We start from the raw sequence: 27,776 nt of genomic DNA, 5'->3' as shown, positions 1-27,776 counted from the left end.
CAGTACATGGGCCTGTTTTGCTCCAAGTGCAGGGCCTGAAACTTAGCTTTATTGAACTTTATACAGTTGGCCTCAGCCCATCAGTCTAGCCCATCATACTTGCAGTGAATGAGGTGGTCTTTGATATTAAATGTCACATAAAAGTGAAGCCTACTCACTTAGATGTCTCTAAATGGAGAGTCCTATACTGTGACTATTCTGCATAAGGTCTTCCCAGACACTTTGTGCTGCCCGCTCTGTCCATGCCACGTTTCTGTCTCATCCTTAAGGCTTTGCACATAAAACTTTCCTCTCTGCTTTCACACCACATCCTTTGATAACTTAAACTCATAATATACCCAGCATAGATAAATATAGTTATCAATAAGTTCTGAAGCAATATGTTTTTAAAAAACTTATTCTATTTTATTTCAATTATAGAAGTATCCAAGGAAAGGGAATATCAACTCCTACCTTGCTGCTGGCTTTCTCAAAATTTCCAGAACAAGACAGTCAAGATATTTCCCAAGCAGCTGAACGAATGGAAATGTCTATTCAAGTGTTGAAACAAAAAGTTTGCCAGAAGCACAAACGTTCATTGCATCCAGCTGGTAAATATAGTGTATTGACATTGACCAAAACCGCTGTTGATTTCTTGAATGTAGTCTTTAATCTAAAAGTTGGGTTAGCTACACTTTTGTTTTACCTTAGGCAGGAGTACATATCTCGTCCACACCTTGGGGCCAGGATGCCCTCTCTGCTATTCCTGAAAACACCTCACATAGCCACGGTTGTACGCTTTTCTTTACTGGAGAGTTGGCTGTGTTCCTATCACTGAGAAGGGCAGCACTTTGCTATTGGCATCCTGTATATTGCATATCCACAGTGTCACAAGCTTCTTGTTTACAGCAAAATAACTATCTTCCCCAGTACTTTGGGTTTAGTGCTTCTGGGTCCTGGAGCTTACAGATAAAATAATATGATTTCCATGAATCTATGACACTGACATTTTGAAATACACTTCCTCTGGTCATAGATGGCCTTAGTAATACTCCTCTTTTAGGAAAACACTTTCTTATTTCCAAAATCAATTTAATACTGCATTGCTGTTGCACATTTATTTCCATTTTATTTATATTTTAACTGTTTTTTATTTTAAATGGAGAAATAAAGGAAGGTGCTCCAGAAAGTTCAGCAATATACATTTGTCTAAGTAAAGTAAAAATCTTGGTGCTGCTAATTCAAGATAAATTTCAAGATGAGTCCCTGGTGTCTGGAAGGCTCAAAACCTAGAATTAATTTTATTTTTTTTTTTCTTCAAAATGTAATTCCTTCACTTAAAGCAGTATTAACTAGAGAATTATAATTTGTATTCTCTATTTTATTATTATACCATGACAATATTTTTAAGATATGAAAGCATTAGAGCATTATAAAGCTCCACAGTTATCTTTGTTCTTTCCTTTTCCTTTATATTTTTCCTTGATGAAACAACTGGCTTACTAAACTAATTGGACATTCATAGAACTAAAAATATATCCATCTGTATGTACATGTATTTATATATATATACACAGGCACACATAAAGATACAGTGGTCTTTCTGCTGGTTCAGTTTCAAAAGAACTTCCAAATCACAGACTAAGCACACAAAACTCTTGTAAATTTACAGAAGTGAACCAATTTACATGGAAGACGAATAGACCTTATATACATTTTATGTGCCATGACAAAGAGTAGTTTTCTGTGAAGCAAAGCATTAAACTGACTTTAAAGAAAACATGTGAATCAATACCTAAGCAATACAGATACCAGAAATTGCATTCTTAGTATGACTTTGAACCTGAACTAACATGGAAATGCAGCCATATCCACAAATTTAACATCAGTAGCAAGTACATAATGGAGAGGTTACAGAGATGGTCGAACAGCCCATTCTTCCTTCATTACCACCCCTACCTTGCACAGATTCTAGTTGCTCAGCAGAACATTTTTGACCTAATTTGACTCTTGAACCTTTGTTTGTTTGTTTTCTGCTTGCCTTTTTTTTTTTTTTTCCTTGGTTAATGGACTTAATCAGCTTAGTTCAGAGTTGGAGGGGCAGAACAGACAAGTGGTGGGACTGGGTAACGTACAGCAGCCAAGAGGGAGACAAGAGCAAGAGTCAGTTGCTGCCTCTACAATTTTTTTTCATCACATGACAGTTGCAGTCAGTTGGAAATGCAAGATTTCTGAGTTTGGGAAGGATATTTTTCCTCTTGCATTTGCACCTCTACTTCCAGCCTGACATACCTATATTTACATACATGTGAGCTTGAGAGAGGGTGCCAGCTCTCTGAAGCTCACAGAATAATGTGAATTTGCCCCTTGTCACTTGGATACCTGTCTGGGATCCTATTACAAATATATGAACAATATGCAGCCTGTTTTTCTCTAACCTTCAAATTCTACTTAATAATTTTATGCCTCTCCCACTCCACACTTAGCTATATAGTCAGTTGGCCTTGCTTTAAATTTTTGCAGCTTTCCAGTCCCACATTTTTGCTCGTTAGTATATACATTCATTCCTGAATGACATTTTTTACACCTGTGCTGTAAACAGAGGGACTGGCCAAGTGATGTGACCACAGTGCGGGGAAAGAGAGAAGCAGAGAGGAGAAAATTAAAGGAGAAAAAGGAGCAGGTCAATCTCAGGTCTCAGCTATGGTTGGACCCTCACTCTACTCATGAGATAATAAAACCATCTCTTTGCTTTTACCCCGTATCTCCTCTAAGTCCCTAAGACTACTTTCTGCAGTACTTCTCACTAAGTGCTCTTTCCTAGAAAGAAGAAAGAGTGCTGTAATTGTAGCTGACAGTAATGTCTTTTCTCCTGCAGCAGTCATATAGCAACAGAGCAAATTGCTTGTTGGGGTTCTTCCTTACAGATCTTTTATCAGCTGATCTGATTACTATGATTGCTAACATTTCTGGATGTCTGCCTTATATGTTGCCACCAAAATGTCCAAACAATTGCTTAGCTAATAAATATCGTCTCATCACTGGTGCCTGCAATAACAGGTATGTATGATAAGAATTGTGCCATGAAAAACCCTTCTTTCTTTCTTTTTTCTTTAAACTCAATAATTTTTATTTATTTATTTTATTTATTTATTTATTTATTTTTTCTATAAAAGTTGAGGGTGTGACCTCAATCATGTAACTTTGGCATCAATGTCTCTCTAAATGAGGTAACTCTGAAAGCTCCTAGGGGAAGAGCCACTTCATCTAAACTTTGGTACACTAATTTTTGCAGACAGGCTCTTCCTTTGAAGGCTTCCAATATTATATAAGGAACTTTAAATTTAGGGTAGACTTATTCAGTAGAAGCCTTTTTCTACACCAATTAAACTGACTGAATGCTAATCCAGCTTTTATTTTTCATTAAATTGGATAGAACAGGAAAAGTATTTATTCACAATGAGCAATAAGAAAATCAAGAAGATTCTCATTTTTGCATTTTTTCCATAACCTTAATACTTAGCAAACATGCGTCTGAGAGTCCTGGGTGAATTTTTAGTTTCATATATCTATTTATATAAATATGTTCTTAATGACTATCTGAATGACTATTATTGATTACTTTTACCTACTTGTATCCAAATATAAGTGGATTGTTTCTTGCCAAACCCAACCTAACAGATGCAAATACATTTTCAGGATTTTCAAGTGCAATGAGGATGCAAAATAGAGAGTAAGAGTCTTTTCAAGTATAAGAGTAAATGGTATTTATACTTAGCCTCTGGATACATAGCCATAGGGTCACAAGCTCAAAGGCAGGTTGCAATGTTACAAGGCTACAGAGCTGTAGATGGAAGGCCATTAGTATTACACAGGTTAAGGCAGTCTGTAACGTGGTGAAGGAACAGCAGTAAAATTCTGTGGTTTTGTTATTCAATCAAATTGTGTATTTTTAAGAGATTAATCAATTTTGCTATATCAGAAGTCATTTATTTGAAACGTGCATGATAAGCTCTTTGCTGAAAGGACACAGCCTGACATGCATTGATGTTATAAATCTAACTATGTAGATATCCATAAATTCCCCTAGGTACTTGCAGAATTGCTTGGAATCTGAACTAACAGCTAATATTATTATTTGCATTGGCAACTCCATCAGACCTTGAAAACACTGGCCAAGCAGCTGAATTTAGGCACATGGCTGAAGCTTTTAATTTGCTGGCATGGCTGCTGTAGTCTTTCTCTCCGTCTCTGGAGAGAAAGACACGATGATGTGGGTAAGGTAAAACATCTTTTTCTCTTTGGTGACTCTAGTAATACTACCTGGATGTATATAGAAGTTTCTAAAATTGGCTGGAGTAATTGTGATCCACTGAGTCTGGTTAGTCTAGTTACCATGTTTTATGCCTGTACCAAACCAGTCTTTAAAGTTATCACTTACATTTGGTGGTATTTTAGACTCTTTGCTCTAAATGTCTGTAAAAGGCACAAGGTAACAAAAAGCCAAAAACTATGACTTTGAAATCATCAGGCCAGTTCTTAACTTAGTCTAAATCTTTGTGAGTCCCTTGAAATACTTCAAGCTTTACTGAAATACATCTACTGAAAAGGTCCATTATACTATAACGTAGTCAACATATTCTATAACGTAAGCCAGCTTCAAAGACTTCAAACATTAAATGAAGTACCAGTCTGTACTTCTTGTTTTACAACTGCAACGTTCAACTGGGAAAAAAGAAAGAAAGAAAGAAAGAGTGAGAGAGAGAGAGAGAGAGAGAGAGAGAGAAAGAAAGAAAGAAAGAAAGAAAGAAAGAAAGAAAAAGAAAGAAAGAAAGAAAGAAAGAAAGAAAGAAAGAAAGAAAGAAAGAAAGAAAGAAAGAAAGAAAGAAAGAAAGAAAAGAAAGAAGGAAAGAAAGAAGGAAGGAAGGAAGGAAGGAAAAGAAAAAAAAAACACTTAAAGCTGTATTAGTGATTTTAGTCACCCAGTAGGAATGTGCAGCTGTGCTTTTAGGTCAGTAAATCTTGCATTTCATGGGTGATATTTAAAAAAGAAAATTCAGTGGAATTAATTGTTTACATATAAGAAAAATCTAGTAAATATATTTAAAAGTGAGCATGGAATTTATTTACAGATATTTTGCTTAATCAGTTTGCATATTTGGGACAGATCAGCTCAATTACAATGTATTTATTCTTCAGCACTGAGATTACTTTATTTTAGCATGTAATTCCTAGAACAAAGGAATAACAGAGTAAACATGGTCTTCTATGGAGAATATCAACAGGACATCAAACATGCCCAGCAGTATCATTATGCACATTCACCTGCAACACATCTTTGTGTCTGAAGGCAATTATGTAAATAATAAGCAAATTTACAATACTATTTTTAATAAACAAAAGTACACTCAAATAGGTTTTGTTTGTTTATTTGTTCATTTTTATCCCAACTAACTGGCATTGATCTGTGTGGTTTTTAATGTTTAGTGCAAAGGGATTCAAAGGTAAAGAAATTACAGGTACTAAAGGAAGAGCATCTCGCAGTGCAATTAACATCAGCTAATCTTAGATTTCTGAGGTCTATGTTTACAGTGAGGTTGCATCTTTGGTTGTTCTTAATAGTGACAGATAGGACAGGATGACAGGATGGCACTTAGGAGTTGTTTTTTGGGTTGATGGGCAGGATTTTAGATGACTAGATTACATTTTTATGCCTAATATTTGGGCATCTAGTAGGAATTTTATCTGTAAGCTTTCTATTTTATTGTTGTGCCATTAACTATTTGTATGCAATTTAACAAGTCAATGAAAAGTCCCACTTCCCATAAACAGAATGTATCATAATCAAATCTGACTTCTCTGTAAAGTTGTGGTACTGAATTCCCATTATTTCATCTGCCATAGATAAAACCTTTTTAACTCATGCAAGATTCTAAGACATTATCATGTCTAATATAATAATAAAAAGGCATCTGAGAGGCGTTTCACTGAACTAACATTCCAGTGAGCTGTTAAAATATAAAAGCAATCAGGAGAAAAATCACTAGTTAAGCAGTTAAATTAACATTTCATTATTTTTAATTGAGTAAAATAGCACTACACTATGTGCAGTATTTTATGTAATTTCAATAAAGGCAAATCAACTGTAACTAATTTGAATGCTTTATTGAAACATACTTAAACCTTCAAGTGTGAATTATTGTAGATAATTAAGTGTATTACAGTACCATATAACTTGGCAAATCGAGTCATTTCAGTATGCTAGAGATCGATGAAGTATTAATAAAATAATTGTTCCCTCTTTAGCATCCCAATAGACATATAAATGTATGTTTTAACACCCTGTATTTCTGTATTTCTGCTAACTGTCAGAGAATATTTTTAGTTCTGTGTAGCTCATTTTATGATTTTGGTCAAATGGGTATATTTCTCAAATTTTATTTCTTCTTGTTAATATCTACATATATTTAGCAATTATAAAATTTATTGAACAACCCATGTAAAACAAATGGACAGACAAACAAACAAACAAAAAAGCCATAAAATATTCTTTTCTTAGGGGAAATGCAATAGGAATGTTCATGATAGAAGGAAAATTAATTGGGTCAAGCCCAGCACTCACTGACTAAACTCTTAAATAAAAAGGACCAGCAATAATTTCCTGGCCCCCAAACCAGAGATGACCCAACTGCTGTCTATATGTACTCTTTTACTCTTAGAATCTTCTCTAAACCCTTTTACATCCCTACCCTCTTCCAAACAGGCTGGCTGCAGGATGGCAACCTGCACTAATCCCAAGGTGCACCAAGCCAGGTGCCGTTTGCAGAAATGCTAGTTGATGTGAGCCAAAAACACAGTATGGTTAGTGTTAACATATCAATGCATGAGCTTCTGTGTAGGCCTTCCCAAAGCTGTAGCCAAGCTACTAGTACAGGTGCAACCAGAGGGAGCACTGCCATTGAATTCAGCAACTTAAGCCATCTTTTCCCTTTCCTGCAACCTTTCTCCTTAGATTTTGTAAAATGGTTACCTCTGTATGACTAGTATCCATTTTTCTTTTAAACTTTCACCTTTACTGTAGGGTTTCTTTATATTCTAAATCTGGATTTCTTCATTATTGGTCTAAACAAGCATCTTTTAAAAAATGCCAGGAAAAGCTCTTAAGAGTATATCTGACCCCATAGGGAATGTGATTTCATTATCAGGAGATCACAGCAGAGGCAAGTATTTCAAAGATATCAAAAGGTAGTCAACATCAATTAGAAACATGTCAGACAGAAGTATTTAATTAGATTTAATTTTTCTTTGTTTTCCTTTTCAGTTAAATTGTTGTTGGTATACACAAAACCATTAGTTGATGCCTTTCCAAAGACCATTATACAAACATCTTACTACAAGGAAATGTTGGCCTGTGTTGATAATTATTTTATATTAATTATTATACAGAGATGAAGGTTCTTTTCATTTGTTTGGTTGTTTGTTTGGTTGTTTTTTGTTTGGTTGTTTGTTTGTTTTTTCTTCTTCTTTTTTATTTTCCCAGGGAACATCCTAGATGGGGAGCATCCAACACGGCCTTGGCTAGATGGCTTCCACCAGCCTATGAAGATGGACTCAGCCAACCTCGAGGATGGGATCCCGAAGTCCGATACAATGGAGTCCAGCTACCCCTGGTTAGAAAGTGCACCATTAGGTTATGTGAAATACTGGCTATACCTGCCACCAAAGATGTCCATTTTCATCAGTAACAGCAAAAAAATCTGGTGCATAGTGGAGAACAGGCAGGGCTTGCACCAGTCGTAAGGCAGCTTTTAGACCCAGGGTAGAGATTTCTCAGTCTAGAGAAAAGGAGGCCCAGGATGGACCTAGACACAAACTCCCTGTGTTGAAGAGGCTGAAGGTAACATCTCCACAAGGATACACATTGACAGGGCAAGAGACAACAGTTACAAGTTGCTCCATATTTTGTCTTGATACAAGAAAAAAAAAAAAATCTGATCATGATTAAATGTCTCAATAGGTTGCCTAGACTACTGCTGGAATATTCCTCATGTGAAATGCCCAAGACATGGCTTGATGGGACTCTGAGTAACTTAGTCCCTTCTTGCAACAGAAGGTTGCATCATGCAGTCTCCAGAATTTCCTTCCAATCTAGACTGCTTTTTTTTTTTTTCCCCAGTAATTCTCTTTATTCGGGGAAGGAAGACCAGGGGGAAGACAAGGGTGGGTGTTAGCTAAATAAATATAAAGCACATACAATATCTGCAACATACATTATGTGTGTATGAATGTATACCACCATTGCCTCCTAGGTTAGCATACCTTAGCTGGAAAGAATCATAGAATCATAGAACATCCTGAGTTGGAAGGAACCCATGAGGATTATCGTGTCCAGCTCCTGATACCACACGTCTACCCAAAAATTCAGACCATATGACTATTAGCATAGTCCAAACACTTCTTAAACTCCTACAGGCTTGGTGCCGCTTGACTCCATTCCCCCGGGTCCTAAAGTATTACTATCAAATCAGAATTTCAGTTTTTTAGAAACCCCAAGTTACTGACTTAAGAAGACATTGCAATATTTAGGAATTTTAGCAGCCTATATACTTATAAAATAGCAGAGTTGATGTAGAGGGAAATTTGAACAAAAAAATACTTGCATAGAGGACTGGATGAAAAATTCCCCAGTGCAGTCTGCAATGATTTGAGCTGGATTTACTATTTCTGGTTTGTCATCATTGCTTTGAAACATGACTTTTAATGCACTCAAATTCTTGTTATTTTAACCACTATATGTTTAATAAGGATAAGAAAGAGAATTTAGTGTTAATGTCACCTGCAACTCATTTTATTAATTAAATAACATTGTCTCTAAGCTGCATAATTTAGTGCTTGAAGATGAAAATCTGACATTTGCACAAGTAAATTTCCAGTAGATTGTACAAGCTGCCTATATTTAGATTCATTAGAGTACATTCTTGTGAAGTCAAACACACTAAACCAAAACGTACATGATTGCACAAAATCTGGTCATATCTGACCACCAGCAAGCTTCTCTGCTTTGATTTGAAGATAGGATAGAAATAATGACATAGATGTTTTTTTCTCATTTGCATAATTTCATCTTTTTGTACTTTTGACTATCTACATATATTCTTTAAAAATCAACAAGAAAATAATACGAAGCTAATAGATAAGTGTAAGGGTCATTATAAAGTGACATTCAAACATAGCATAGCTGAGCAAGTAAAATGTGGTAAGAAAATCTTACAGTAAGAAAAAAAGTTTGTGTTTTGTGACCACCAAAGCTATTCAAATAATGACATAAGGACTTGTACTTCTGATGAATGCCATGTATCTCTGACCTTGGCAGTTTCAGTATAAATCCTGATGTTCCTAAGAAGTCCCATGTTCTTGTCCTCACCAGTTATATTTAACCTGTCTTATGCATTCGTTATATAGGCCTCATATTTATTACAGACTCTGTGACTCTCTATGTACTGCCCTTTCTTGGGGCTTTTCTCCTAAGTGATGGAACATTTTGCAGCATGAGGGAGGAATCTGTGAATAATAATATCCTAATCATCACAAACTGCTGATTTTGTTCCAATGGCTTCAACTGATGATCAGTGTAGGCTGAATGTGTGACGTAGATGTCTCCATGTTCCCACTCAAAGAAGCTATATCTCTATGCAGTTTTCACAGAAGTGCCTCAGAAATATATTGTGGCTTCTCCCTGCCTGGAAAAATGAAGCAGAGCTTTTTGCAACCATGCCTGTCTCCCGGGCTGTATAAGCTGCTCCATTTACTCATGGAGCAGCCCAGTGCCCCTATGTATCCACACTGATCTGAGATTGCCCAGCAAAGTCCATTTGTTAAAGGAAAAGAAAACAGAATAAATAGAAAGAAAACTTTTAGGCTGTCTAAAAGAAACATGCAGTTTTCAAAATTACCTGGAAAGGAACAGATCAAAAATACACTGCCACTGCTCATTTGGCAATATATAGAAAAACTCAGCTGAAACATCTTGAATATGCTTGTGGCAGAGTTATTTCAGCTCCTGAACAAAACTAACAGCCTGTCAGATGTTGGATTTTGTTGTTTTTGTTATCTCTTCCTTTTTTTTTTTTTTTTCTTTCCTTTAAGCAAGCCATTAAAAGTACTCCAGGGGTTTCTGGTGGGGGTAGGATGGGGAGGATAACTTTTATCACTGCTCCTCCAGCTTTATAGTGTTTTATCATTTCGTAAGAAGTAAATAAATACTACGTAGCACTCAAGATAAATTAGTTCTTTTCACAGGTTCGTGAAGTGACAAGAAAAATTATTCATGCATCTAATGAGGCTGTTACTGAAGACAACTTATATTCTGATATCATTATGGTGTGGGGACAGTACATAGACCATGACATTGCATTCACACCACAGAGCACGAGTAGAACCGCCTTTCTAACTGGAATGGAGTGCCAGATGACATGTGAAAAACAAAATCCATGTTTTCCAATAAAGGTAAGATTTTGAATGAATTTCTTGAAGAAAAATTCCAGACTCTAAACAGGTGAGTAATGTAAAATACATTGGAGATATGCATACACTAAAGTAATTGCAGGGGAATTTGATAGATCATCAATAAATAATACAGCAGATGGTGATAGAAATATTGAAACCCGGTGTAATTATTAAATGAATCAGGTAAATGTTTAAATTGTTTTACAGAAATAACAAACTATAGCTACAGTATTTAGTACAAATATCATAGTTTTCTACCTCTCAAGTTTATGTTGCAAAGAAACCTTATTAGTCTCCCCCCAGTGTTATTTTTCTCATGCTTCAAGGTTTCACATTCCACTGAGGAAAATAGGGAAGTAGTCATAAATAATTCTGTTTTTAAATTGCCAGCCAGATAAAGTGAAAGGAACTTACCTTTACTCACTAAAAGCAAAGATATTTCCAGCAGCTAAAGCAAACTTTTGAAGAGAGCTACCTTTTCAATGTATGTATAAAATGATCTTCAGGGATTTGCTGAAACTTACATACATCACATCTTCGCTTTGGGTAGATGGAAAATATAATTCAAAGCTTGTTAGAGGATTAGAAGAAACATAAATTGGTATAAATACAGAAGCCTATGTTCTTGTCTGATTAATTTGAAAATATAGCCATTCTGTCACTCAAAAAATCAAGTAGCAAAGTCAAATCACTTTTTTGTTTGTTTGTTTCTCAGAGAGCACACTGTCCATCTCCTCATGCTGCAGGAGATCCCCATGCCTATCACAGCCCTTGGACTGATGCCCCAGTTTCTGTCCAGAGCAACCTAAATTACTTTCCTTAGGGCTGAAGTTCAATTACTGACCAGCTTGTCTATGCACTGAAGTTTGTGTAGGGTATGAGTTCCATCAGAACAGAAAACTCTTTTTCCCTAACAAATTGATAACTAACTGATAAGTATAACATAGTTTCCTTTTCCCTTAAGTGTATCATTCCACTTCCATTATACATAAAGGAAAATATTCTGCTTGCTGTAATGGGAACTGAATCAGTTCCTGTGTTGAAATGTGGCTCATCTTCCACTCAGCAAGATAATCTAAAATTCAGGAAGGCTAAGTGAAATGACTGCCTGGAATTTTACCACAGACAGGTAAATGTTTTCTTTCTTATCCAGCAGATTTGGATTTTTGAACGTTGGCAGTCATAGCTTGAGAGAGTTCAGAAAGAGCACAGAGATCTTAAAGAATCACATTCTCGGGACACATCTGAAGTATCCAATGTATGGTTTTTGGTAGTTCATTAATGTGACCAGAGAACTACTTTGTGAACATAGAAACAAAATGCTAATAATATAACTAGAACTATATCCCCCTAGAACTGATTTTCTCCTGAAATCTTCAGTAAAGCTAAAATCCATCTGATAAATATTTGGAAAACAGCCATGGTTATTTTCATAGAATCATAGAATGGTTTGGGTTGGAAGGGACCATAAAGATCAACTAATTCCAACACCCCCCACCATGGGCAGAGACACCTCCCGCTAGACCAGGTCACTCAAATCCCCATCCAGCCTGGCCTTGAACACTTCCAGGGATGGGGCATCCCTTTCATACATTTAATATTTTCATATATGTCTTCCCTTTCATACATTTAATGCTTTCATACAGTCATTTTATATATGAAGAAACTGCATCTGGTTTCCAAAGTCAGTAAAACTGATAGCACATAGTCCAGCAATGCAAACAGAAAAGCTGCCATTTGCACTCTCGCTGTGTTCCTAGAAAGTGGCAGCCAAGGGAAAATTCATCTGTAAGGAGAGGACAAAAATGCTTCTCTGGGCACCCTGAGCCATAGGGCCTCTCTGGGTGTTTCACCAGGGAAAAGCAGCTCCTGGCTGTGCGTGTTAGGAAGCTGTCTAGAAAATGTTTTGAGTCAATGCAATTTAATGACAGTTTGGATGTTGCGGTAGAACATTAATATTAAGGATGTGTAGGTAGCAGGAAATATTGCACTTTTCTGTTCTGGCCATTTTCAGAGTAAAAGCTATAGAGAGTCACGCAGTAATTCTCACACCAAGGCTATAGCTTTTGGTAGAGCCTGAACATCTATTTTTGGTATCTCTTTGGAATCCCATAGTATGAAGAAAATGAAAAAAAAAAAAAAGAAAAAAAAAGTTTTTATGTGTTTTTCAGCAGCCTGACACATGGAACTGGGATGCTGAGATAACCTGTCATTCCAGAGATGATTATTTCAGATTAAGGCTGAGATAATCATGAGGCATTAGAAAGACTTACTGTCTTTATTCAGTATTAATTACATTGCTGACATTAAGATAGGCACAGCGCATACACATAGTCATATACAATCCTGAAACGCTTTCATTCAGTTAGTTCAACTACAGAAGAGGTGGAAAAGAAAAAGAAACAAAGAAAAGTGAGGTGATTTGCAAAAGGTGATGTGTAATACGACAGGTTCCTGTCTCAGCTACAAAAGGATCATTCTGTGCACTAAACAGCCAGCAAAGTGAGCACCTGCCTTTTTCCTGTATTTCAGAGGTAACAACTCCCTGTCAGATGGGGCCCCTAACTCTTCTCTAAGCTTCATGTCCCAAAATACACGTTTATGTCTTCCTTGCTGGCATACTTTCATAAACCATAAGCTAGGTTTTTTTGTTTTTGTTTTTCTTTGAGTACTGCAAAAGTCCTATTACAAGGAGGCCATTTGCCACAGGAAAAAGAAAAAATAGTAAAAAAAGTTTTTCTTTAAATGCAATAATGGTTTAGACGTCATGGTACCCTGAAACAGCTAGCGATTCCTACACATCAAAAAATTCACTGCAAGCAGATTTGAATGTGCAAAACAGTTAGCAATTAATCAGTTTAAATCAACATGTAGCTGTACCAGGAAAACTATTGGGGCCAGAGAGGGATTTTTTTTTTCTGATATTTTCCACTCTAGAACTATACAGACAAAGAAAAAAAAATCTATGTGAATATTCTGTATCAGTTTTGGAGAAAAATGTAATTCCATACCCATTTCAGCAGAAGGTTTTTATTTTTCTCAGATTATTTTTGATGTCATTTGAATAACATAAGGAATCTCTCATTTGCACATTCAGCTGCTAGCTGCACATTGCTTACCCCATGAAAGGGGAAAGGACTACATTACGCAGTTCTGCCAGTCCCTTAATGTTCATTACTGCTGCTTTTCTCCACTGGGGCACAGAACAATTTGAATTGAAATTGCACAGGCAGTTAACCAAAGATTAATCAGTATGAACTTCATTCACTGTTGATATGTTTTGTTGTGAACCTCACTGCTTAACAACTTAAAGGCGGCTCATACATTTTTCCCAGTGATACCTGAATTCTTCCAGGCTTCCCTGATAAATAGAAGAAGGAGGCACTCAGACACATACAACATTGCAGCTGCCAAGTTCATGCATTTGTAGTGTGAGATGAGCTTCTTGTTTATATTATCAGCTGAAGAGAAAAAAAAATAGCAAGGGATTTAATTATAGCGAAAAATACTAAGTGGAAAACCCAAGGCAGTAAAATTACCGATTTCAGCCATCAGTGAAAAAAAGAAAAAGAAATTATGTATTTCCTTCATAAATAGCCTACTTTAATTTGTTAAAACCTAACTAGTGAAAAAATATTCATAGAAGTTCTTTACCAAACAAAACTTGAAAAACAAATGAAACCCTTTCTTAACTTAAATGTTTTGTTGATATCAATCCCTACTGGCACAAGTTCTCAGTAATAAGAAAATATTACTTGGTATAATAAGTGAGGTAATAAAGTTGTTAAATGAAGCTCATTAATTCCATTCGAAAGTTGCCCTGTTACTTTTATCCCAGTTAAGGGACTGTTCTGAACTTCTGGTTCAGAACTGGTCCCTTCACTGTTAAAAGTAAAAAGAATAAATTATATCATTTTATATAGCTTTTGCAGTATTCACTGTCACGTGCCAAAGAGTTTTTTCAAAAATGAACAGCAAGCAAAATAGAAAGAAAAAATATTAGCTCAGGTGTCTGCACAAAACATTTTCTATTCGTCAAAAGACTTATTTGTTTTGAGATATTTAAGCATCTATTGTGTTATCTGTACCTATTTCATATTGGCCTGTTGATAAGAAAACGCTAGTTTTATACTCCCTGAAATTCAGACTCCTTCATTTTTTAATAATTTTAATTGATATTAATTTTTTTATTTTTTTTTGAAACTCATGGAACTGACTCACAAAGTGGAAACAGCTATGTCTCATTGTGTTGGTGCACAATGAACCGTTGTTAAAATTTGGAAATAATGCTCTTTTCTGAAAAACAAAGTTCATAAAGCTAAATATGCATTAGATAATGAAGATAGATTTCAGTCATTTTGAAACCTGATGATTTTTGCTATTGTGTTACTTGAAATAGAATTGCTAGCCTGAGCTTTTCTCTTAGATATCCTACTACGCACATAAAACCTTTCTCGTATTTCCTCTGCTGACTAGCAGACAAATGCTGGATTACCTTTTGACCTCAGTTTCTTGGTTGTCTGTGGGTCAAAGGGCTGGGAAGAGTTTCACTTGGGGAGGACTATAAAAAGCAGTCTTTGCTTTTTATAAGGATAGTCATAATGTAACACTTGCAAGACAGCTGTCCCTGTAAAATAATGTGGGGGAATCTTTATGGAGGGCCAGCAGAGTGAATAATTATATATGACTTTTTTAGTTAGGAAACAGGATTAAAATAGTATAGAAACAATGCTCTTACAGCATGCTGCTGCAGACTGACACTCTTCATTACATTTTTATGTACACATGTAAACCTGCAGTTTCATTTGGTATTCAGTACAAAATAATTTGACCAGATGTTCACATCTCCACTGTGATACATTTTGTGAGGAATTTTATTTGTGAAGACATTCAGGCATAGATCTATTCAAAAAGGGTTACATTAGTAACCTGATCTTATGATTAAGGTTTTTATTTTTTTTTATTATTTTTTTTTCAGTCGGCTTAAAAATCATTGAATTATATTTTCACTTCAATCTGAGAGGAAAGAAAATGATCTCTGTGAGTTTAGAGAATGTCACGCCAGTAGATGAGATCTGGAGGACAACTGAAAATGGAGATGAGATGGAAATATTTACACAAACCTTAATTAAACATCCACAGCTATGTTGCCTTTAGCTCAGGAAATATGTTTTTGTTACACAGGTAACTAGCAATGACACATTATCCACAGGGATGGATTGCCTGCCCTTCTACCGTTCATCTCCTGCATGTGGCACTGGTGATCACAGTATTCTCTTTGGAAATCTATCAGCCCTAATTCCAAGACAACAAATAAATGGTTTAACATCTTTCCTTGATGCTTCTACCGTCTATGGCAGCACCCCCGCTGTTGAAAACAAGCTGAGGAATTTAACAAGTGAAGAAGGTCTTCTTAGAGTAAACAGTAAATATTATGACAACAGCCGGGAATACCTACCCTTTACAGACCGGATCCCATCACCTTGTGCACAGGACTCAAATGCAAGTGAAGGTGAAAGGGTTGAATGCTTTATGGCTGGGGACAGCCGATCAAGTGAGGTGACGTCGCTGGCAGCCATGCACACACTGTGGCTAAGAGAGCACAACCGCCTGGCCCGGGCCCTCAAAGCCATCAACAGCCACTGGAGCGCTGAGACGGTCTACCAAGAAGCACGGAAAATTGTCGGAGCTCTCCATCAGGTGGGATATTTAGTTGCTTTATCAACACATTGCAGTGTTGGTTGCAGTGTAGAGCAGAACCAATCACAGAACTTCAAATAGGTTTCTGAGTGGTTTTGGAGATCATACTAGCTTTTCTGTGCCAACTTTTTCTGTGCTTCCACTCTGGCATGTTTAAAGTTCGCTCTGTTCTTCACTTTCCTGAATGCGATGTCTTCCTCCTTGGTTTGTTCAGACCCCAGATCTCAGTGTTCTGATTTTAATGGCAATTTCTACTCTGCTTCATCTTTCTGCAGATTTCTCCCATGTCTATTTTGTCTGTTGAAGTCTAAGCATTTTTGGATGCATTTCTTTGCAGTTGTGGTGTGTTTTTTTGTTCTTGTTTGTTTGGTTGGATGATTTGGTTTTGTTTTTTTGGTTGGTAAAGAAAGCAATTAAAAAGCTATGTTTCTGCATTTTTATAGTGCCCCAAATGTTTATTTTCTTATAATAATTATATAAATAAGTAACTTCCCTGTGTAAAAATGCTTGTGAATTCCTTAATGCTGTATTAATATATAAACTTTAAGGTCTAATCTAGATCTCTATAAGATATATTTCTATAGGAGATGGGAGAAATTAATATGCCAAAAGTACATAAGAGACCGTAACAATATTTATATTACACCTGTGAATTGGAAAATCTATTCCTGCTCAGTATTTTCTTTTCTTTCTTTCTTTTTTTTTTTTCATTTTTCATTTTTCTTCCTGAAATAGCTAAAAATAGCTAAAATAGCTATTCAGGCTTTAACTTTTATTTTCCTCACAGTTACAATTCATATGCTTAGTGTGGACAGCTTCTGCTCCTGCAGAATATAGCATAAACTGCAGTGATCAAGCACATTTCAGTCAGACAAGCAAACTGATCAGTCAACGCTTCATGCTCAGACAACCTCTTTTACTTACAAAGTCCACACCAATCTCTCCTTTTCACCACCTTTATTCCCAACCCTGAATACCCCAGTGTTTCACACATTCCAACAATCACGTGTTTCACCGCAGTGTTTTACACATTCCAACAATGCAATGATTTAAATATTGCATACCAAGTTTTACACAGTCCTCAAATCCTCTTCTCCCTGCATCCCACAATGTGTCCTACCTCCTCTTGGCCATCACCCACTTAGCTTGCCCAACATTCAGGTGACAGTTTCTTTCACTGCCTCATCTTGGTGGGTTCATCCTCAGGTTTGGGGTATGGGCACTCTCTCTGGTTGCCTCAGAGAACAGCCAATCCCTTTTTGATAGTTTGGGTACTCAGGTTACTCCACCTGGCATTGCTCCTCTGATCCTCACCAAGGCTTTTGTCTCTATGGAGATTCACCATTAATGTTATATCAGGACCAGATTAAATTGAAAACTAGATGATTTTCATATGCTTTCTGATTGTTAGAAACAGATTATTTGGTGTCAAAACATGACTGTTATGAAGTTAAATTGGGAGAGGGGTAGGAAAATTTCACTATTACAATAAAACACATATCCTTTCTTCTGCCAGTAGTTTTAGTTAAAAGTATGTGCATAATACTTCCTGTAAGAAACCACCTTCCTTCTCTGGCGTGTTGTTATTTGCACTTAAAGACAGATAATTTCAGAAAAATAACATTAATTTAGTTTAGTCAGTCCTTTTGAAAAAATTGGCATTCATTTTTTATATATTTTATTTACATTAACTATGTCAGCTCCTTTGCTGTAAATGTGATCTTTGCTTAAAATAATTGCATTGACAAGTCAAAATGGTTGTTAGTATTTGTTAGAAGAAAAGTGAAAATCCAAAAGCAGACTTCTATGTGTTCAAGTACTTCTGATCTATGTCCAGTAGCATTATGGCCTGAAAGAAAATACTTTGTGCAAGGCAATATGCTGCATAAATCTGGGCTACTCATTATCTCTACCAGTATCACAGTCTAATGAGATTTGCTTATGGCTCATTAGAATTGTGTTTCAGTTATATCTGGCTGGTTCAGAGAAATTCATTTAAGAGAGATAATTGGAGTATCTCTGTTAATGTGGTATGCTAACCAGCACAGTAATAACAGCTCTAGCTGAACTTACCTTGAGATCTCCACTCTAAAATTTTATTTCAGTTGCTACACATTTCTCAAATTCTCTCTTTTTGGAATGAATAATTTCAAACATAATTTTTGCCTGCTGCTATGTAATTATAGGGAATTGGACAAAAAGCCTTCCTTTCTTTCTAGAATAAGGAAATGAAAAAAGTAGATGTCTCTAGACCATGCTTTTCCTCCTTGATGCTTTCTGACAGCATAAATAGCTCTAGTGGCAAGCATTTAATAGTAGAAACCTGACAAAGTTACCAAACATAACATTTGCCTATTATTGTCTTGGACAAAACAGATTTTTGTTTGCATTGTTGGCATGTTTCATTGGTAAGTAGTAGTTTAAATAAGCCATAACAGTGGTTAATTCTCTTCTTGTATTTTATGTGAGAGACACACGCTTAACTCTAAACTATAAACACTGCAATATGCTGTAGTAAAAAATATACACCTTGATTTATACAGTGTTTTGTGAAAAAAAAACAAAAACAAAACAAACAAACAAAAACACCATTTTTTATTGCCATCTGCTTAACAAAATGAAACTTACTCCTTGTTTCAGTTATTCTTATTTTGACCTGAGAAAACAGAATGAGCAGAACTAGGACACAAAATCACAAAATGGTTAACGTTGGAAGAACCCCTTTAAAGCTATTAGAGGGAAAATAGTTTAAATTTGTTTTTCCTTTAAACAAAAAGTGTAGACAAAACAGGAAAACCATTCAGTTGTGGAACTGCTAGAATCTTAACATTACTGTTTCTTATATATCTGGTTTGCGAGTTGAAACTGCATGCATGTGTGCTGGTTTCGTTCTGATTGTGAATGCCGAATCAAGTGGCACTAGTCAAAGAGTGATGCAAGAGTTTCACAGATCAGTCTGATTCAAATTCTCTTTAATTTTTCATGATTTCAGAGAAGGATCTCTGAAATAATGGTGTTACTGGCAGTTGATCCCACCTGTAGCTGAAAACTGCATTTAGTTTTCAGTGTGTGGGTTTTTTTCTCTTCCTTGTATACCTTCCTGTGTTCTCAAAGTATCTTGCATCCTTCTCTGCCTTATACTTATGTGTGGGCTGAAAATGGGTCTCTTAAACAGCTGACATACTTTAACTGAAGTAAAATTATAGGGTTCACCATGGCTAACATGGATGAAACTTGTTTGTGAAATTGGATCATTAAATAACTCCTCTCAGAGCTTAAACTTAAGCTTTAACTATGAAATGATAGATGAAAAATAGATAAATAATATATATTATAAAAGAATGTGTTTCACTCTGACATAACTCATGTCTATAAAAGTATAGTTCAGACTATTGACTGAGCTATTATAATGTGTTCATTATTTATTAAGACTTGAACTCTCATACAATCAACATTTTTTAAAGTGTTTAGGGCTTCAACATCGGCTGTAAATCCTTTAATATTTACTATGAGAATTTCAAACAACTGTACGTAGTACTTTAAGAGATTAAACACCATCAATAGATTTTCCTGTTCTCTATTATTTCTGAAATATTTCCAAAGCACATGAGCTTCATTTAATTGGCATTTCACTGCCTCAATGAGACACTATTATTCTTTGCAGTTACCTCTGGCCAATGGCAAAGATTAGTTGCCCTTTTAACCTTACTTATTCTTACAGTCATTCATATATTTTCTTCTGCAATCTTCTTTTGATCTTCCTTTTCCATCCTTTATGACAAATTCACAGCTTTCTGGAAAATGTTGGAGTGGGTTAAGAAAGGAAAGTCTGCTGAACCTAACGAGGAAGTATTATGAATTTCTATATTTTTTGCACCTAATTTGAGATAGCTTTTAACATGAACAACAACAACAACAAAATCTCAAAAATAATATGAAATTTTGTAAGATATTTTCAATTAACTAATGTATGGAAGAATTTAGCTGGAGGTGGCCCATCCTGGAGGCAAATCCAGTCAGGATGCTTGCTGAGTACATAAGGAAGTTTCAGCTCCCTGTTGTAGTTCTGCCTTCTGAAGGATGCTGCCTTTCCCACGAAGCCTGTTTGACTTTGAGTAGCATTTGTGTTTGCATGTCAAGATTCAGTTACTTTCTATACACAGTGAATACGATTCATGCTATGATTAATCTGTACAAGGCCTCTTCTGACAGTTTTATTATTTAGATTCTCTCTGGATAATTACCAGATATTTGATTGTATTGCTAGGAAATCAGAATTTTATTTTCTCTGACATGACTAAATTAATAACATTTAAATACTGTTAATACCTCTGTTACTATCTGGTCATACAGGCTATTAAAGTCATTTAAATACAGAGCACATGGCTTCTATTTAAAAGATAGTGCTCATTTTTCATCATTTTTTACTAAATTGTACCTTTGAAACAATGACTGCTTTGAGACAGTAGAAATATTGACATTTCTGATTAAAGTTAACTTCTTTATGAGGTTTCTATGGAATTCTGAGCTGATTCTATGAGGTGCTAAATGTCTCTTAAGAGGAACTTGGATTACCACTAATCCACTAATGTCATAAATGTCACAAAGAGCTGAGACCACACCCAAAGTTAACTTATTCTTCATAAATAGACTCAAAATAAGTAATAAATGGCAGCATGGTTCATTGTAGTTGCTTGTACTTTCTTGTTATAGAACTACCTCTTTCTGGTTCTGATTTTATTGACATATTTTTAGACAAGAATGTTCCTTCTTTTCCACAGAAGAGTCTTAATTGTGGAAGAAAAACTGTATTGAAATTATGTATTATGCTTATTTATGCCAAATATGAAAGAGAAAAAAAACCTTTCAAATAATTCTTTCATAGCAGGGAGTGCATGCAAAATAATTTTAAGAAAAATAATTTTGCTGTTTCTGAGCTGTTTACACCTTCTTTAAAACTTGTTTATGTGTCAGTTAGAACTTGTAGTGAGCCTCTCCTTGTTTTCATGCAGACAAATTTAGGTAAAGTATGTTCAGAGTCTACATGAAGGATGCTACATGCTACTTTGGATATGGTTCTCTGTCAGATTCCAGATTCTTTCTGTCAGTATCATTTTTCTGCTTTATCACCTTAGTCTATATCATCTAAAGATCACCTCTGCTTGATGGAGCTTTTTTTTAGCCATCGTAAGTTTCCATCAAATATACGTCTCTCTTAGCTCAAGGCAGGCGTATGACTCTTTTTTACCTTTAGCCTTTTAGTTTTCATGTGTAGAAACAACAATCTCTCTTTCCCTGCCAAGGAAACATAAAATTCAGATCTTGCCTCTGGAGCAAATGAAAAATCTGAATTGCCCTTTTGTTTGGGCAATCTGGCCTTTATGGGCTGCTTTGCTTCAGATTTCATTTACAATGAGCCAAAAAATGAGAGTCATATCAGGATGTTTGTGTCCAGGGCTGATCTAGACCTATTTAAGGTCTCTGCATGTCTGTTAAGATGATGGCAAAAAATATCCTTTTCTACCCATTCTTTTGAATTTATGGGTACAGGTGCCTCGTTCATACTTTCAAGTCACACTTAACCCCAAGTCAAGATGAATGAGGCTTGGAAAACCTGTATTTCTGCCATTTGTAGTAATGAAACAATGTGTCATTATCTTGCCCATAAAAACTAACTAAATCTAAAATTAGAAGGAATTGTTGCTTTGCAAAACCTTTGTGAATGTAGGAAAAGTTTAACTTCTCCAATGACGATGTGAGTATTAATTTCCAACAATTATTTGATTTTAATTTTAAGCTGTATTAAAGGACCTGTAAAGGGAATTCTAACTTATTCTTTCAAATATTGTGTTTGCTGCATGACCTGACTTAATATACCTGAAAACAAAGATGTTGTGAGCTCTGCCTTATGAGAAAAGTGTGTGAATTCAGCAAGGGCTTGTTTGTCTCTGTGTCATGCTTAAAATAAAGATACAAGTTTCTCATACGGTCATTTTGTGACAGCTAGCTATTCAGTATTCACTATACCAAGCTCAAAGTACGTTTACACAAAGTATATTTTACTGCATAACATATTGAATCTATAATGTGTTTTGTTGAATTCACTATGCTTCATATTCATCCTGTTATGCTTTACTGAGTGCAGTGTAATCTTTAGCCTATAATACACTTTCATTTTATTTGGTACATTAGACCTTTTTCCACTTTTTTTTTTTTTCTCAGTATTACCTATATGATTTTTTTTTTCATGTGACTGGAATACTATCATATTGCAAAAACATTTGTCAGAAAGTGTTTATCACCATTTTCATTTTTGAAGTGTGTTTTTTAGGAGTCTATAAATTGGCTTGAGTTTAGTATAAAATGTCTATCAAGGGATTCTTGGCATCAGTATTTTAAAGTTTGGGTATTTAAAGTATTCAATAAAGAGGATTTGTGTCACATATATATGTCTGAGAATAGAGTCTCTTCCTATCAACAACCATTCATGGATGTTTTTATAGTAATTCATGCTTTCCTTTCTATTTTTAAGGGCATTAGAATTTATGCTATCACAATCCAAGTTTTAAATATTAGCAGAGCTCCTAAGAGCTGGATTTACCCCCTTTGGACTAGAAGTGAGCAATACTGGTACTCTCTGCTGAGGAGGGTTTGGTCTAGCTTTTTTGGTAGGAGGTTAAAGGAACCTCACTAGTGTACTGAACCCTGCCACTGCTTCTCTTCAGTCATTTGTCTCCTGACTACAAGAAGTACATTATTATTCACCAACTCACATGTTCATCATGCCAAATGCTTGGGAATAGATGAGTGATGAAAAAGGTATTCTATACATATAAACCATTACTTTTCAACTATCAAAACATTAATGATATGTTTCTTTCTCTTTTCTTTCAGATTATTACTTTTAGAGATTACATTCCCAAAATCATTGGTCCAGATGCTTTTAATCAGTATATTGGCCTTTATACAGGTTATGATCCCACAATAAATCCTACAGTTTCTAACATATTTTCAACAGCTGCTTTTCGTTTTGGTCATGCAACAATCCAACCAATAGTAAGGCGATTGAATTCACAGTATTTAGATGATCCAGAACTCCCAAATCTTCATTTGCATGAAGCTTTCTTTAGTCCCTGGAGGCTCATTAAAGAAGGTATGTTTTTATTTAAACTGTTGTTTTATGTGTGTGTGTGGAGGGTGGGGGCAGGGGGAATGGGGTTGTTTTGTTTGTTTCCCCCAGAATATTATAACTTTTTTAAGGTTACTGGTCTTAAGTTAAGAATAGGAACATTTATTTAATTACATCACTGATTTAGGCTGTTGAACAGGTTCCAGAGAATTAATACTGGAACAATTATTTTAGGTAAATAGTCCACTGAATCAGATAGAAATTACTCTCCAGATTAAATCAGTCTGGTAGATTGACAATAAATTGATGATATCTTATATACTTTTTTTTTTTTTTTGGATACATGTATTATCAGGTTTAAAATTTTCTTATACCTGAAGAAATAGGTGGAGCCGTTTCGTAAGATTACCACTGTTATGTCAACCTGAAGCGATTTTTTGCATTTGTTTGAATATAAAAGGCTACATGACCAATGCTTAAAAAATATATAGAAGCATACATACATTTACATTTGTTAAGAACATTATAATGGTTTATATACATGCTCTAACATTATATTATTTTTATGTTTAAAGGAGGCTTGGATCCTTTGCTAAGGGGTCTTCTTGCACATTCAGCAAAACTACAGGTGCAAAATCAACTGATGAATGAAGAGTTAACAGAAAAACTGTTTGTGTTGTCCAATAATGGTTCACTTGATTTAGCATCATTAAATTTACAGCGTGGCCGTGATCACGGACTCCCAGGTCTACTGATTTTTCTTAAATTTACTTCCAATCAGTAGCTGAACTATCATTGCTTGTATTTGGTATATAAGTTGTTTAATAATAAGTTTTTATCAGAAAAGTAATACACGTTTCTTCTGCTAATATTGCTAATATTTTTGACTTTGATGAAACCAAAATATTGCCCAGCATTTGAAATTAGAATAACCTCTCAGTTCTGGAATGTGGAAGACCAGTATTGGTGAGTGGATGTGGGTATGCCTGGTGCAGGTACCTGATACCAGTTCTTGCTGAATCCAGCTCCAGAGGAGAGGGACTTTTTGTCTGCAGCAGCTACTTGATGTCTGCAGGCTGCACCCTGCCTGTGGGAGAGGTCTATTTAGACACAACCTCGTTGGCTGGACTGAGAGTAAAAGGTGTTGAGATGTCCCCAGGAGTGGTATAGGTAGCTTAGTTAGATGTACACGTCACTTTGAGAAACATTACATTTTTATGCCCACTTTTTGCATTAGATTTCTTGCTCTGTGCACCCAGGGTAGAAATAAACTCTCAAGGACTATGAGCCTATCAGGCCATGGATGTACAAGTTTAGAGAAGACTGTGCTGGAGTTTAGTTAATTTAATTACATTGGCTGTTAAAATCTACGGTAGGTTTTCAATCCTGACTCCCTGCCTGATCAGACCACTTGGCTGCATGAATAAGGAACAAATCTGGCTGTCCTTCTATGCTCCAAGCCTGATGTTCTACCCACAGAAGTAGGACTGACTGATTGTCTGAAGATGTTATATTTCTGGATGACAACTCTCTCCATTTCTCCTGTTAAAGCTGTGTGACCCTGTAGCTAGGAATGTGACCCTGGACAGTAGAAATGAAGTCTGACTCCAGCCTGGAGTTTAAAGCTCTCAGCTACACTAGAGTAGAAATGGAGTTTTGGTCTCCAGGACCAAAATACGAGTATTGTTGGGAGGTGGGGGAAGTTAATTCTATTGACGCAAAAGAATTATATATATGTGTGTGTGTGTATGTGTGTGTGTGTATGTGTAATTTTATTTATTTTTTTCTCCCCAGGGAATTGTACATATGTCTTAGGATACTATCCCTAGTAATGTATTTTAGTCACTAACTTAGTTCAGGTTACTTCTTGTCCTTTCTTCATCCCAATCTGGTCTGAAAATGTCAACACAAAGTGCATGCTTCTGTTTAGATCAGCTCAGAAATAACCCTTTGTTATCATGTTTTCATTGCTTAATAAATAGTGAAGAACCTTATTTTCCTTCATGGAAATGATGTAACATTTGCATATCTTGTTGTTTCAGATCCTGCCATAATTTCTCCAATCAACTTAATCAATAATAATAGGTCTATTTTTAGACATAACTGTCCACAATTGAGATTAAGGTTGTCAGAATCCAGTGCTTTTAAACTTATTAATTTAAAATATCATGTTTATAGTCAAGTCTAATCTTCCTTTTAAAATCATATTTATAGGTTATAATGACTGGCGTGAATTCTGTGGCTTACCAAAACTGGAAACTCAAACTGACCTGAATACAATAATAACCAATCAGAAAGTCACTGAAAAAATCATGGAATTGTACCATAATCCTAGCAATATTGATGTTTGGCTTGGTGGTTTAGTAGAAGACTTTCTTCCAGGTGCTAGAACTGGTCCCCTGTTTGCATGTATAATTGGAAAGCAAATGAAAGCACTAAGGGATGGTGACCGGTAAGTTGATTCATGCTGTGGAATCATTTGTATACTAATCAGAACCAATGGTCATCTTACAGATATGTAAGGCTACTTCCCAGAATGTAAGACAACATGATGCTTATACGTGCTTTAAACAAATTATTCACTGCCAATTCCTAATTTTTATCCTAGTTCCTCTAGGATTTGTTGGGTGAGCTTTTGCTTTTCCTTCTTTAGTCTGTATACAGTTTCAAATCCAGACTTAGAGATTGTTTCTATGGTACTGAAATGATCAACTTTGTACTTCTGGTGGAAATGCAAGGTGCCAACAGCAGTTAATTGTGCCGAGGCAATTAAATTCTGTGTGGATGGATGTAGCACTGTACAGTCTTAGCTATCCAGTCCCTGAGGGCTGCACTAGGCTCAGGGTCCTTAACTGGAAGCACCTCAACATTTTCCACAGCAAACAGCAAATTCAGAAGAGAGATTTGGAGAGCTGTAATACAGGCTTCGTAGAAAGGTTAATAAAAACACCAGGTTGGTCTTGTGGGATTCAGGAATGCAAAGTACTCCCAGAACAGCCTTATCAGACAGAGGAGAGGATCTTCCTTCACCTAATCCTGCACAAGTGCCACCAGTACAACAGTCCACACCAGGAAGGCAGCAGAAATGCAGTCTCAGGCCACAAAAGGGTGTGAGGTGTTGCTTTATCATATTTCTGTTCCTGAAGCAATTACAAAACCAACCTTTCTTTCTTCATTTCTGTGATATATACTTGTGGCAGTAATTTTGAATCTTCTGAGAGGACTAATTTTAAACGACTCACACCACGCTAGCAGTTGTGTTTTAAGTACATCTATCTGGTCCTTTCTCTCACCTTTACACTCCTCTCATAAGTCACTGTTGTGGAAAGAAGCCATTATGTAAATAAGCATCCGAGGCAGAATTTAAATCTGAACTTTAAAAAATGTTAATTAATTAGCTCACAGGAAAAAACAACGTTAATCATAAAGGTGGTATCTTATTAACACAAACTGTATATACAGCAAACATTCCACTCAACAGTGTTAAGAAAAAAATGGTTGTAAGTCTTCTGAATTGTACAGGTATCCCTGACCCTATCTGGGGAAGGATATCTATTGGGGTCCTTCTAGCCTTGCTTCTATTTTTCAGTGTCTTATGATACTATTAACATTAATTAAACCTAAGATAATTTAACATGTTAACTCCAAATTGTGAAAAGAATATTTCTAATGCTAAATGAATTCCCCAAGTTTCTGTCATAATTTTTTATGACAGCTAACCTAGATGTGAAATGATATTCAGTTATTGAGACTATGATATGGAACTATTTATGAAAGTTAGGAGGGTATAAAGTTATCATTGTCTCACAGTAAGAGTAAGAATGGAAAAATCTAAAATTTATTGCAGTGACTTGTCACATGCTGTATCAGATACTACCTGTGTCTGCATTAGCAACACTACATGCATACTAGATACACTAATCCATGTACATCTTTTTGAACGTACTGGTTTAAATTCATAAATCAAGGATAAACAGAATTTTTGACTGACTTCATCCTCATAGCCTTAAAATCTTCAGTCAGTAGTATGCCAAAACAAAGGGATTTCTTTTTCCAATGTATTAAACCCAGGCCCTATCTGGTCAAATCACCTGGTCACCTGGAACCAATTGTTTCCATTCCATCGGATGTTACTTTATTTTTCTGTTCCTTCCTGCTCTGAATCCCTCTCTGATCTCAGAATTTGTAATGACTGGATGAAAGGCCTGTAGCTGACTTTGTCATTATTTGCATAGGGATTGTGCAGAGGATTGTGCCTCTATTTAATTTTATGTTATTTTTTCTTCTTTTTTATTTTAACCCTGTAAAATTCACCTGTAAAATGTTGGTGATCTGATACATATCTTTTGGAGCAACTTTTGTTAGAGCAATCCCCTAGCTGCTGGGTAGATTAAAAAATAATGATCTGCTCAAGCCTTCTCAGCAGCGTAGACGAAACTGAATTTTGTGACGAAAGTAGAAT

General features: G+C 35.7%; 1 protein-coding gene across 1 annotated transcript in view; it reads left to right on the top strand.

Annotated features, from left to right (window-relative positions):
* The window catches only part of TPO (thyroid peroxidase), a gene marked incomplete at its 5' end in the record, with an annotated part of 40,874 nt that overhangs the window by 5,297 nt on the left and 7,801 nt on the right, over positions 1-27,776 (top strand). Inside the window, 8 exons of the mRNA XM_083831128.1 lie at positions 421-590; positions 2,907-3,039; positions 7,520-7,649; positions 10,279-10,485; positions 15,670-16,185; positions 23,080-23,338; positions 23,890-24,060; positions 25,529-25,766. Coding sequence (XP_083687254.1) covers positions 421-590; positions 2,907-3,039; positions 7,520-7,649; positions 10,279-10,485; positions 15,670-16,185; positions 23,080-23,338; positions 23,890-24,060; positions 25,529-25,766 — 1,824 coding nt within the window. The remainder of the gene's footprint in view (positions 1-420; positions 591-2,906; positions 3,040-7,519; positions 7,650-10,278; positions 10,486-15,669; positions 16,186-23,079; positions 23,339-23,889; positions 24,061-25,528; positions 25,767-27,776) is intronic.

The sequence above is a fragment of the Anser anser genome (assembly GCF_964211835.1).
Source record: "Anser anser genome assembly, chromosome: 3".
NCBI classification, from domain to species: domain Eukaryota; kingdom Metazoa; phylum Chordata; class Aves; order Anseriformes; family Anatidae; genus Anser; species Anser anser.
This window is presented reverse-complemented; position numbering and strand designations above follow the sequence as displayed.